Source organism: Octopus bimaculoides, chromosome 21 (genome assembly GCF_046866305.1).
Source record: "Octopus bimaculoides isolate indiv1 chromosome 21, ASM4686630v1, whole genome shotgun sequence".
Lineage (NCBI taxonomy): Eukaryota > Metazoa > Mollusca > Cephalopoda > Octopoda > Octopodidae > Octopus > Octopus bimaculoides.
Window position 1 is genome coordinate 19,944,034 of NC_142948.1, and position 13,937 is coordinate 19,957,970.

Below are 13,937 nucleotides of genomic sequence, written 5' to 3' on the forward strand. Positions count from 1 at the left end.
TGGTATGGACAGGCCTTAAAAATAATAATACAGGCAGAACAGGCCACACTGGAAGACATAATTGAAAGTTTTGAGGTTGGCAAGACACGACTGGTTGTGTCAGTGGAAGGTCGCCAACCTCATTGCTTCCAGTGTGGGAAGAAGGGCTACCTTAGGGTGGACTGCAGTGACAAGTAAAAGAAAATTGAAGCCACCCTCCCCAACGAAAACCAAACTGGAACCAAAAAGGACAAAAAAGCGGGAACTCAAGAAAAACGACAGTTGCTACATGGTGGTTCGAACAGCAAACAGAGAGCTTTCAAACCGCCTGGCAACTGTCGAAAAAAGTAAACTTATGAAAATTGAGACAAAAAATGGTAAAGCGATATATAAAACAACTAGGAAAATATTTAACATATTTTCAAACGACTTCAGAGAAGATGTCGGAGCCCCCAGACTGGACTATGTACCAAATATGTCGGAGAGTCTTATATCTCCGACACCGCAAGCCTCAGATGGAGTGGAAAAGGCAGGGGTTTCCCCGCCTCCAGACACCAACTAAGGTAAGACTCTTATGGCTGATCACATTGGATGTATAAATGTACGCGGCCTGTTGTCAAGTTGGAAGCAAGGGCGCTTCCTAAATGACATCAGGTCGCGGAATTTGGATGTGATTGCTGCCACAGAAACCCGGATAAGCAGGCCAAGAGACCTGCTCCTCCTCTTGAGTGGCTACGAGAGTTATGTCTCTCCATGTCGGCCAGGAGGTGGGGGTGGGGGCGGGGTGTTGGTCTTAATAAAAAGAGACCGGGTTCCTGAGGTAAAGTCTGTTTTTATTGATCCAGAAGACAAGCTGGTCGTCCTGGATTTGACATTCAGTTGTGGTAAGACAGTCAGGTTGGTCGCAATTTATGCACCCATTTCAACTGGTTTACAGAGTCAATATTTTCGTGACCTCGGAAAATTCCTTACTACATCGCATTCTTTAGTCGTGTTAGGTGACTTCAACACAATTGACAATGCGCGTGTTGATTGTGTAGGCTCGCAGACAGACAGAACAGCGAATCCTGGCTTTCGGGATCTGCTCAACCACTTTCAGCTGGTAGACTCGTATAGGCTGGAACACCCAAACGCTCCACTGTGGACGTGGTCAAGTAGCGATCGGTCTTCCAGGTCATATTTAGATAGGATATTGATAAGAAAAGTAGATAAAGATATAGTTAAGTGTCCAGTTTTACCCAGTCAGCTACTGTGACCACAAGATGATCACAAATGAGCTGACTGTAGATAAGATGTATAGACAGGGATCTGGCTACTGGAAACTCAATAAATCCCTATTGGCGATTGAGGAGTACAGAAAGCGGATCAAGTTAATAATTCAAAGGGCTTTAACAGGTACCATCATTAATAATAAATGGTGGTACACCCTTAAGCGAGCCATAAAATACGAGTCAATTAGATTTAGTATAGGCTTAGCTAAGAAGGAACGTAGCATAGGCAATGATCTAGTTAAAGAGCTAGAGAAAGCCATGGAGAATGGTAATGCGGACCAGGTGAAGGCCAAGAAACTGGAATTAAACCAGCACCTCAAAAGCCAACACATGGGAAGTATTATCAGAGCAAAAATACGTGCAATGGGTTGTGAAGGAATCAAAGCTGCTGGATGGGCCCGAGTGGTGGAGGCTCAACGGGGTAATAACTCCATTATTCGAACTGTGGCGAACCTTCAAGGCGTTTTGGTAAACGAACTCGAGATGTGTGGTGCCTTTGAGGAGCACTTCACTCGGCTTTTCGGGGGTAATGGTGAGCCGCATGGTGGGGAAGACCTTGAGCGCTTCCTTGCTGGGCTGCCATGCCTCTCAAGGCCAAATGCAGAGGCTTGTGAGGGGCCAATCACGCCTGGGGAGATAATTGAGGCGTTGGCGAACTGCAATAGGGGCAAATCGCTGGGACTTGATGGCCTACCCTATGAATTATATAAAAGTATGCCAGACTTGTTCGGACACCTGTTGGCTGGTGTGTACCTGAACTGGCAACAGAATGGGTTTATCTGTAGATCTGTGCGCCGGGGAGTGGTGACACTAGTCAGGAAGGACCCAAGCAAGGGGGATTGTTTAGATAACTTTAGGCCCATCACTCTGTTAAATACAGAAGTGAAGATTTTGGCCAAGGTATTAGCGAAAAGGTCGGCGCATGTCGCAGATGGTTTGATTGGGGAGGCACAAACCTGTGCCACCCCCGACAGGACCATTCAGAATAATCTCCACCTTAGTGTGTGTATACAGACATGGCTGTGTGGTTAAAAAAGTTAATTTTGTGACTCTGTAGTTCTAAGTGAGATATTAGTGTGTAACATCTTAACCAAGTTTTAGATTGATCAATATTTTGTGAGGGGAATATAGGGGAGAATCACTGTAGAGGCATGTCATTTGAGTGTATTATGTGTGTTTCTGCTATTACAAATATCATATTGTGTGTGCATGGACTGGTTCTTGTGCGGGTGGCACATAAAATACACCATTTTGAGCATGGCCGTTGCCAGTACTGCCTGACTGGCCTTCATGCTGGTGGCATGTAAAAGCACCCACTACACTCTCTGAGTGGTTGGTGTTAGGAAGGGCATCCAGCTGTAGAAACTCTGCCAAATCAGATTGGAATCTGGTGTAGCCATCTGGTTTCACCAGTCCTCAGTCAAATCGTCCAACCCATGCTAGCATGGAATGTGGAAGTTAAAAGGTGATGATGATGATGATGATTATCCGCTATACAATAGAGAGGTTTGGCGCTAAGACTGGCAGAGGAAGGGCATTGGTACATTTAGACCAATCTAAGGCTTTCGAAAGGGCTAGCCATCGGTACCTGGCGAGTGTTCTTGCGAGGTTTGGCCTGCGCCTTGGTTTTCTCAGGTGGACTATTCAATTGTATCACAATATCGACTCGATAGTTTGGGTGAACGGTTTTCTTTCTAAACCGTTCTGCATCAGACGTTCGGTTCACCAGGAGTGTCCACTCTCTCCGCTTTTGTACGTGGTGGCTCTTGAGCTGGTGCTGAGAAAGTTGAGGGAGATCCCAAGAGTACCGGGTTTAGAGGAGTTTGTTACAGCGTATGCGGATGACATCACCATCAGCGTGACCACAACGACACGCCTATGTAAAGTAGGCAAGGTTATTGAGGACTACAAGACAGTGGCAAGAGCAAAGATTAATCGGGATAAGTCAGTCGGCTTGCAATTTTTTAATATAATTTTTTCTACATTTTTATAACTTAAGGCAAAAAATATGTGATATAAAAAATATATATCCTTTTGAAAGCTTCGAATATTGGATTTCCTAACTCCAACATATCTACATATGTTTTTTTATAAAATAGCTCGTATTAACTGTATTAATATGCTAAAATTTATTAAAAAAAAAAAATTTTAATGTTTTGATACCATAATATATACGAGCACTCAATATAAATTCAATATATCATATTCCAATTGAATATTTCTAATTAATGGGTGTAGTCAGCCCACTTATGCGTACCTTTCCTTCATTGGACACTAAACTCCGCTTGCAAAGACCTGTTGAAGCAAGTGAAATCAAAATCAAACTAAATTCGACAAATGGCACCCATGCCAATGTCGTCTCCTTCATTGGACATGAAACTCAGCTTGCGAAGACCTGTTGGGGCAAACGAAATCGTGATGGCACCTGTGCCCAGCGTCGCCTTCCTGGCACTTGTGCCGGTGGCACATGTAGAGACATTTGAGCAAGATCATTGCCAGTGCCGCTGGACTGGCTCCTGTGCAGGTGGCACGTAAAATACACCATTTTGAGCATGGCCGTTGCCAGTACTGCCCGACTGGCCTTCGTGCCAGTGGCACGTAAAAGCACCCACTACACTCTCGGAGTAGTTGGCATTAGGAAGGGCATCCAGCTGTAGAAACTCTGCCAAATCAGATTGGAGCCTGGTGTAGCCATCTGGTTCACCAGTCCTCAGTCGAATCGTCCAACCCATGCTAGCATGGAAAGCGGACGTTAAACGATGATAATGATATATAAAAGATTTAGATTCAAAATTGAATGTGGTACTTAAGTTAGGCACCAGAATATAGTATGGTATTATCCAAACAATTCCCAAAACAAGGTGATCAAACATCAAAAAAGCAACACGGATTTTAAAGGTTATTGCAGTACGCACGTTTCATGCTACTCCATTTATTTAAGTAATGCGGGCATTACTTTAAATGCAAAATGCAGAGCAATCTTCAGCTGCGCAAGAATATAGAAAATTACAGCAGAATGAACATATTACTATTGTGGCAACATTTAAAATCTAAGTGGGAAGAAGAATACATAAAAATCCATCTTGACATAGCCAAGGCTATGATATGCTGAATTTATATTGAGTGCTTGTGTATATATTATGGTATCAATAATATTACATTTTTTTTTAAAATAAATTTTAGCATATTAATATAGTTAATACGAGCTATTTTATAAAAAAACATATGTAGATATGTTGGAGTTAGGAAATCAATATTCGAAGCTTTCAAAAGGATATATATTTTTTATATCACATATTTTTTGCCATAAGTTATAAAAATGTAGAAAAAATAATATTATATATATAAAAAAATAGTTATAGAAATATAATAATAAATATATAAGTTTAAATATAAAAATATGTATGTGTGAGTGAATATATGTGTATGTTGGCAATCTAAAATTATCTTACGATCGTTTTGTGAAAATATTGTTGCTGTAATAATATCCTAAATGGGTTATTATATATAATAGTGGCACAATATGGCACCAATATTTGCCTCTATACATTCAGTGAAGCTTTACATAGCATCATACCATCATCAACTGCTATTTCCAGCAAACATTGGTGCCTTGTTGCACCACTATTTCCTATTTATAATTCTACTTTTACGGTGCTTTATTTAGCTGGAAAATAATACTATTGTATAGCAATAATATTTATAATTTTTATATATACATGGTGGCACGTGTAAAGATATTCGAGCGAGATTGTTGCCAGTGCCGCTGGACTGGTTCTTGTGCAGGCGGTACGTAAAATACACCATTTTGAGCGTGGCCGTTGCCAGTACTACCTGACTGGCCTTTGTACCGGTGGCACGTAAAAGCATCCACTACTCTCTCGGAGTGGTTAGCGTTAGGAAGGGCATCCAGCTGTAGAAACTCTGCCAAATCAGATTGGAACCTGGTGTAGCCATCTGGTTCACCGGTCCTCAGTCAAATCGTCCAACCCATGCTAGCATGGAAAGTGGACGTTAAACGATGATAATGATGATGATGATGAAAGACACCATGTTTCTACTTGTAATGCATTGTTTCATGTATGTACTTATGTGTAAATGTATGTGTGTTTACATATATGTCTATACTATAAAGTTGATGATAATTTAGAAGTATATATCAACATGGTGTACTTGGCTCCTTCTGCATTACTGAAAACTAATTGTTGCTTTAATAATAATGAAAACACTTCTCCCCTTTCTTAACCTTATCTACTCCTTGCTACTAACAGTTGCATACTCACAAAGGCTTTAAGAGACTGAAGGAAATTGAAATTGTAATTCATGTTGCAACCTATACCTGTATCTGCTTACACTAAACACAAGGACGGTTGTCTCCAGGTAAGTTACCACAAAGATTTTCGTCTTTCCAGATGCTGAAAAGATTCTCCCAACTTCCCTCCCAGGTGTCCCAGGTTCACAACCTCAGAGCTGCCACAATCAACATTGGTACAATGAAAGGTAGGTCTGGTGAGGTTGTTGAAATGCTTGAATGGAAGTATGTAGATGTGTGCTGTGTGCAAGAGGTATGATGGAGGGGAATTTCAGCTAAATTGCTTGCAGGCAAGAGACATAAACAAAAGATTTTCTGGGTGGGCAGCAATGATGGTTTAGGTGGTGAAGATACTCTAGTGGCAGAGAAATAGGTGGATAAGGTGATTGAGGTAGTCAGAGTGTGTGATAGTATTATTAAGCTAAGAATAATCTTGTTTAATGAAGCAATGTCATTTATCTCTGCATATGTTCCATGTCAGACTCAAATATTCACAGGAACTGTGTCTATGAATCCCTTCCATGGACTATCTTGACGACAAAAGATAATGATGTTCTCATTGTAGTAGAGGACTTTAATGGCATGTTAGAAAGCACTCTGATGGATTTCATAGCATGCATGGAGGCCACAGCTTTGGTTCAAGAAATGAGGAGGCAACAAGGCTGCTGGAGTTTTGAGATGCAAATGACTTACTGGTTTGCAACACCAACTTCAAAGAACCTGCCAGCCATCTGATCACTCATCTATCAGGTGCAAAGTTCTTCATAGGTGAAGAATGTACAAATCAACACAGGTTAATGACTTCAGACTAAGGGTTAGAAGGATCCAGAGACAAACTGATATAAAAAAGGAGATTATGAAAGCTCAAGGATCCTTCAAACAAGTAGAGATTTAGAAACATTCTTAATGAAGCCTTTGAAGAGGAGGAGGAAGAGATAGAGACATAAGACACAGAGGACAACTGGAAGTTTTTACAGGACAATCTACTGAAGGTAACAGACAAATCTGTGGTAATATAGTGGTGGAACAGCAAGGTCAACAGGACGATAAAAGGGAAGAGACAGGTTTGGAAAGAGTGGAAAAGTGGGGGTAGCAAAGAACAGCTGAAATAGAAGCTAGGTGTCAGGATTATATGGTGAGGGTAGAAGCAGAAAGAAAGAAATTTGTCAATGACTTACAGCATGAAGATCAGAGACTTGAGGTGTTCTGGATTGCTAGACAGTGTGTCGGAGAGAATTGAGAGGCTGTGGGAGGGAAGTGTGTATGGATGGATGATAGTTTGCATGTACTTAGTGATTCTGAAAAGAAAGAGGTGTGGAAAAGCTACTATAAAAGGTTATTAAATATGGAGAATGAATGGGAGAAAGGGAGTCTCCCCCCATTTGAATTCAACAGAGGGACCAACTATCCTAGTTGACAGTAGTATTATAGATAAGGCAATTAAAGATACGAAGACTGGGAGCCACTGCTGAAATGCTTAAAATATCTGGTAGAGCAGGATATGGTCAAGTAATCTGTATAGTTGATCAGGTTATTCGGGAAGGTGTAATATTCAGTGACTGATGTAGCAACATCACAGTCAGCTACTACTAGGGTAAGGTAAATGCCTTAGATAGAGGTAATTATAGAGGCATCAAATTACTGGACCAGGTGATGAAAGTGTAGCAAGACTTGAAACCAAGTTGTCAAATTACAACGCTTAAGTCATAACATAGCACAACCTTGTTCATGTGAAAGGTCGAGTTACTGACCAACCAGCAGTCAGACTTCACATTATAGGTTCTTCTAGATCCTTATGAAACATCTCAGTACAAGGGTTGTCTATTAGTACCAACTGGCAGAGTGTGTGGTAACCTGTGGTCCAGCTTCAAACATTCTCTTACCATTTATAGTAGTTCTTTTAATGACTTTCTGCTCAACTTGTATAAGTCTATATAGTTGGTTGATATGAATCTGTGTACATTTTCTCCTGTCCTAACAAACTTCAGTACAGAGTTTTTGTAATTAATTATTTATGAACATAACTGAATTATTCATTCAAAGATGATTTGTTGTGGAACTTTATAATTCATGACCAACCTCATTATTACTTGTGCAGTGAAATAAAAGTTACTATTAAATGTTTGCTTGGTGTTGTTATATCATTCACACAGAGCCTCACATGCATAACATGCATCAAAATTTACAGAGAGAGATATAGCCCAATTAACTAGGAACAGAATTAGACTAGAAGAAATGCAGCTTGGATGCTATTTTCATGGTCAGGCAACTGCAAGAGAAGTATTTAGTTAAGAATAAACTGTTGTTCTTGGCATTTGCTGAACTGGAGAAAGCCTTCAACAGAGTACCTCACTTTGTGATATGGTGGTCTCTGGGGGAAGCTAGGGGTAGATGAATGACTTGTGAAAACAGTAAAGGCTATGTACAGGCATGCTGATAGTAAGGTAAGAGTTAGCCATGAGTACAGTGATGAATATAGTGTACAAGGAGGTATGCAAAAGGGTCAGTCATCAGCCCCCTCCTATTCACCATCATCCTCCAGGCCATAACAGTGGAATTTAAGACTGGAAGCCCATGGTAACTACTATATGCTGATGAGCTTGCCCTCATAGCAGAATCTGTAACAAGGCTAGAAAAGAAATTCCAGGTGTGGAAGCAAAATCTGGAATCAAAGTATCTTAAAGTAGGTATCACTATAGAATGCCATACAATGGAAGGAAGCACAGTTTGAACATGCAAAAACACATTTTTACTTCATTATTTTCATGTCAAAATAAATATTTTCTGAAGATTATTATATAGTGTTTGAAAGTTCTGGATGTGAACTTTCTTCTCATATAGTTTAAATCAAAATCTGATAGTTATCTATCATGTCAGGGTCCCTCAAACACCCTGGTAGTTCCATGCATTTGTCCTGTTTTTTTCTTTTATATCTTTGACTACTGAATGGTAGCCCTCATTCTAGTCCAATGTGCTCAAGTTGTGTTAAAAATCATACTGTCACGAAGAGGAAGGTTTTTGCTTTATTTTGATATAAAAATCGATGGAGGTAGGTCAGATAATTGTTGTGAAATATAAAAGTTAAAATTCCATTGTTAATTTTCACTTACAAAAGGACACATTTTCTTCAAGATTTTTATATCATAAGAAATAAATTTTCTCATAAATTCAATATGGTCATTGCTAAATCTAGCAATGATATGGAGAAAAAGCACAAAGTGAGTAAAGGGGGTGGTATACCGATCCTACTTGCTGAACTCATGTATTTGTGCATGGCAAGAAGTCAAAGAGAACACCACAAATCCAAGGCTTCAAATATTGAGTTTGAGCCAGAATTTTAAGAACTGGATGAGCTAATTACTAAATAAACATATATAAATGCACATAATTGAGTTTAATAAGTCTTCTAGAGCCCAAACCTAGCATAAAATCATTGCATTGAGTATGTTTATTCCTTCTCACTGTTTTAACATGTGGAGAGCTGCTAAGCAAACCTAACATGGTCATGTAAATTTTGTTTTTCTTTGAGAGATATTAATTAAATTCCGCCAATAAAAATTATATTGTGCAACAAATATAATTTTGTAGATTTTGAATACAGTTGGGATGATTTATATCAGTGTTTATAAATTCATTTTGTTTTTTTCTCTCTCTCTCTCTCTCTCCTATTAACAAGTTTGTTGTAAGTTACAAATGTTGTTAATACTTTTAATTTATGTTTTTAATGCTTAAAGCAAGGAATTAATTTTCACATTTTGTTTCTGTTTTAATCTAGGTCTACATGAAATTCTGAGAAAGGTATCAAGTAGTTGTGGGTTGTGCTAGAAACAACAGCTAAATCTCCCTTAAATCACACATCTTTTTGTTTGAAAGTTTTTTTTTCTACCAAAAAGGCTTCTCTCATAATTTTTAAGTGCATATAGTGCAAACAAAAAACAGAGGGAAAAAATCATAGATTTTCCTAAATTCTTTTCATAAAAAGCTTCCTTTCCATCACTTCCAAGACTGTGATGCAAAAAAAAAAAAAAAAAAAAAAACAAGACAAGAAAAATCTCCTTCAAAATGGAGAATATCGAACTTATGTGGGTGTCCTGATCTGAAACTCTGCCATTTATAGTCATTTTTAATAGTACATTAAAATTTTGTTGAAAAATGCTACCATGTTCCAAAATCTCAGGATTTATTTGGTTCTATACCAACTACAAACGTCAAAACTCAATTTCCTGTAGCTTGTACTTTTGGATTTAATTAGGTCTGAAAACACTGCAAAATTGACTGTTTTTGACATGTAGCAAAATAGGCTTTACATAAATATTTTTTTAAATTCCAAAAAATTTTCTTTCCAAGAATCTGAAAAAAAAAAAACAGGCAACTGCTATAGGGCTTTCCTATAAGTAGGTTATCTCCCTTGGCTAGGCGGCGCTCCATGTAGACAATTCAACTTCCGCAGACTATTCACGCCATTGTTATTGTTTTATGTCTTATCATGGATATAAAGCAGCTCGGTGATTCAGCTATCGAAGTACTTACTGTGCCTGAGTTAAAGAAATATTTAAGGTTATATGGACAGTATGTTACTAGAAGAAAGGCGGACTTGATTGAAAGGTTGAAAGGTATAAAAATTCTGTGGATGAAGAATGTCAACAAAGTAAATTCATAGGACGATAAGTCTGAAGTATTCTGCAAATAAGTTAAATACGGTTTTACGTGGGCATAGCTTTCAACAACCATTCACTGATTTGGCCATGAGCATGATGAGGTGTAGAAGAAGTAGGGACAGTCACACTATAAAATCTAATAATTAGAGGAATATTAGATTCAATGCTGTAAATTTATTATTTAATCAAACAAACACACACACACACACACATATATATATATATACAAAAATAAGAGGAATGACCAGCAAACGTGGACTCCTATATGCTAGAAATAGATGCCGATTCGGCATCTATTTCTAGCATATAGGAGTCCACTTTTGCTGATCATTCCTCTTATTTTTGTATGTAATATAATTTTAATCTTCGGATTTTTTTAATATGCTAGACCACTGGTTCTAATTGATTAATATCAATTTCTACCCTTATTAATAAATATATATATATATATATATATATATATATATATATATATATATATATATAAAGAAAAATATCATAGCTAGGCTTACTCGAAATTCCCACATTCATTCAGAACATTAACAACAATTTCAATGTATTTATTATTTCAATGCAAAATTCTTTATTAAAAATACCTGTACATCAACACAACAATTATTAGATTAAACATTCGTGTTTAGCTCAGCGTACACCACTCGAATTTGTTTCCCTTGAATTTTAACATGTTCTCGTCTGTTAATGAGGAGATAAATCAAAGAGACATTTCACTCATCTACTAACTGCGTATATGATCATGCACTTACTGATATTTTAGATACTTTGTTTGGAAAAACGGATGGCAAGGGGTGATCTTTCGATGGTCCATTAAAATTGACGAAATGCTGGGAACACATTTGGCTATTTGCAGTGTAAACAAAGTCTTTCCTCACAAGTCTCGATCTCTGAAGCCAAATACGACGAATAGCTATGTTTGCAGGATATCTATGTAGTGAAATAACTTTGCCGTCTACATTCTTCCCTTTATAGTGGCTGCATATACAGCAGTATTTGCGTGATTTCTTTGGAAGCATATTAACCAGTTAGTACAGTATGTGAGTCGTCTGCGGAAGTTAAAGCAAGTCACTGAGCATGCATACATGTCATACAGGAGAGTTCCATTCAGGGGTGGATAACAACCTTATAGGAACCCCCTAATACCATGGTCACTTTTAATCTGTGTAATCTGAAGATGGTTTTCACCTCAGTATCAAAAATATGACATCACAAATATGGCTAATTATTCATTTTGATCATTTCACTGACTATTCAAATTGTTATATTTCCTAAAATACTCACCCAAATTTCACACATAAAGTATCAAAATGTTTCTTTTTAGGTGCTCTCCAGGAAAAAGTGCAATAGAAATGATACTTACATATTTTCAAAATTTCATACCTACTTAGGAATAACCTAGGTCCTACTAAGCAAGAAATCAGACAGGACCTGCTCATTATGTAAAAAAGATGTAGGCAGGAATTCTATTTGGTGTACCCTGAATGCAGAAGACATATGAAGACTAGAGAAGAATGAAGCTGGTATGCTCCACTGGATGTGCAATGTAATATACATGTGCAACAAAGCATGAGTGTATTGAGAAAAAAGTGAAGTAAAAGAATTAAATGCAGTTTGCAAGAGAGAAGACTGCACTGGTTTAGTCATGTGATGCCTATGGATGTAGATATTTGCATAAAGAAGTGCTGATCACTTAAAGTGGATGAAAGTTGTAGAAGACAATACTGAGTCTTACAGACCAAGATATCTGGCACATTACTGTATTCAAGAAGACCCCCACCCACCTCAATAGAATTGATATCCTAAAACCACCTTGGAAATGCTTGTCCCTGAGGGACTCTACTCTGTCAACCTTCTCCCTCACCCCCTAACATCTATCATTTTCTCTATCACTGAGAACAGAATAGGCACATACTACACCCAATGTGACTTACTCGGTTACTTTTACTCCCCAAACCCAATTACCTTCTTCTCCCACCTTCTGTTTTCTCTTCCCTTCCTGTACTGCTCTCCATCATCAATTCCTCACTTGCTTGCTATCTCCTTCAATACCCTCACATACCTACAGCAACTCCTTCTCTCAGGCCTCTCCTATATTTCTCTCCATCAGTCACTTCATCCTGTCCACTTACCCAGCCTCTATAACACCTCACCTATTCTCACCACCCCCAATGTCTCTTGAGGGTATGTCCTGACACATTCCCACCATCATCTCTCTCAATATTAATCTCTTTAGTTTATTCTCCAACTCACTTTCCTTTTGTTTCCAACTGGGGTACTCACATAAAGACACCTATATCTGTTCTCTCAATACCTTAAATTTCACAAATGGCACAAAGCCACACCCTCTTCAATACTACTTCCCCTCCTAGCAGAGGATTTCTTGCAATGAAATTGATGATCTTGTGGCTGCTGATGCCACATAAAAAACACCCAGTACACTCCCTAAAGTGATTGGCATTAGAAAGAACATCCAGCTGTAGAAATAATCAAAACAGACTATGGCACCTGGTGCAGCTCCTAACACTGTCACCTCCTGTCAAACCATCCAACCCATGCCAGCATGGAAAATGGACATTACATGATGATAATGATGACAATGATGAACAAATCCATTAGGTACAGAATTTGTATTACAGCTTATTACTCCATGTCCAATAGAATGATAGAATGTTTTCATCCCCAGCTTAAAGCAGCTTTATGAGCATATACCAATTTGGATAGAATGGGTACTAGAATAATGAACAACTACTCAACAAGACCTAGGTTACTCCCCAGCAGAATTACTGCATGGTATGGCAATTAAACTACCTGGTTAGATGGTAATCACAACAAATAATCAACAGCATGATCCTGCCAGCTATATTCATCTACTGTAAAGTTACAAGGAGGAGTTACCTACATTGATTAAAACTTTTGTTCCTTCTGACATAAATACCTGGATTCATGTTTTTGTGAGGAACGATGCAGTTAAGCATCCTTTGCACGCTAGTTATTCAGGTCCATTTTACATTCCTAAAGCTAAGTAGAAATATATGTTCCTAGACACAGAGAAAACAGGAAATTGTCAGTATCATTAGACTAAAGAAAGCTTTTTTCAAATCAATACCCCCACAGCAACAGTCTTCACCATCTGCCACACTTAAGCAACCTAAATACAAAAACAAAGAATTCTCTAACAATACTGTTACACCTCACACACACACACTGATCGAAAGTGGCAGCAAAGTTCATTGGCCAACTAAATATACTCAGACCTATTATTTGAAAAAAAAATTTATTTTACAGTTTCAAAAAATGCAGAACTATTTGTGTATCTAGCAAAATTATCAATATAATCATTATCACATGTAATGAACTTTATTTATACTATATTCATGTTTTGTACTTATGCATTCCTATGTACTGTCACCATTTTAGTTATTTTACTTTTTTGTTTGCACTTCATTCACTGGGAGTGAATGACACTACATTCTAAGGGAGAATGAGGCAGTAACAAGAGCCATAATCAACCAGGTAAAATTAGTGGGCCTGCAGCTCATTAACTGGAAAGGTAGGTTCATGGCATCCAACAGCATGATGGATTCTTGAACAGACAGGCCAGTTAAATTGCTCAGGGTCTGGTTTGGCCCAGATCTCCAGATAGAGAAGATCTGGCACGAGGTGATGAGCAAGGTGGAAAGTCATACCAAGAAATAGACCAGG

At 38.3% G+C, this 13,937-nt stretch overlaps 2 protein-coding genes across 16 annotated transcripts in view; one reads left to right on the forward strand and one right to left on the reverse strand.

Annotated features, from left to right (window-relative positions):
• Window positions 1–9,906, forward strand: part of LOC106883226 (uncharacterized) — a 60,764-nt gene extending 50,858 nt beyond the window's left edge. For 2 of the 6 annotated variants that reach the window (XR_016237771.1, XR_016237773.1), the window contains exons 4-5: window positions 5,663–5,750; window positions 9,338–9,900. Coding sequence is in view for 1 of the 6 variants with exons in the window: in XM_014934156.3 (XP_014789642.1) it covers window positions 5,663–5,750; window positions 9,338–9,387 (138 nt within the window). In the remaining 5 variants the exon portion in view is untranslated. Of the gene's footprint in view, window positions 1–5,521; window positions 5,631–5,662; window positions 5,751–9,337 lie in introns of all 6 variants that reach the window. The other 4 variants (XR_016237774.1, XR_016237775.1, XR_016237772.1 and 1 more) reach the window with 4 other exon arrangements.
• Window positions 1–13,937, reverse strand: part of LOC106883222 (queuine tRNA-ribosyltransferase accessory subunit 2) — an 84,052-nt gene that overhangs the window by 62,458 nt on the left and 7,657 nt on the right. For 2 of the 10 annotated variants that reach the window (XM_089338899.1, XM_089338893.1), the window contains exon 2: window positions 6,741–6,860. The exons of 7 other annotated variants lie outside the window; for them this stretch is intronic. The gene's annotated coding sequence lies outside the window, so the exon portion shown is untranslated. Of the gene's footprint in view, window positions 1–6,740; window positions 6,861–11,615; window positions 11,640–13,937 lie in introns of those variants that run through there. One more of the 10 variants, XM_089338894.1, reaches the window with a different exon arrangement.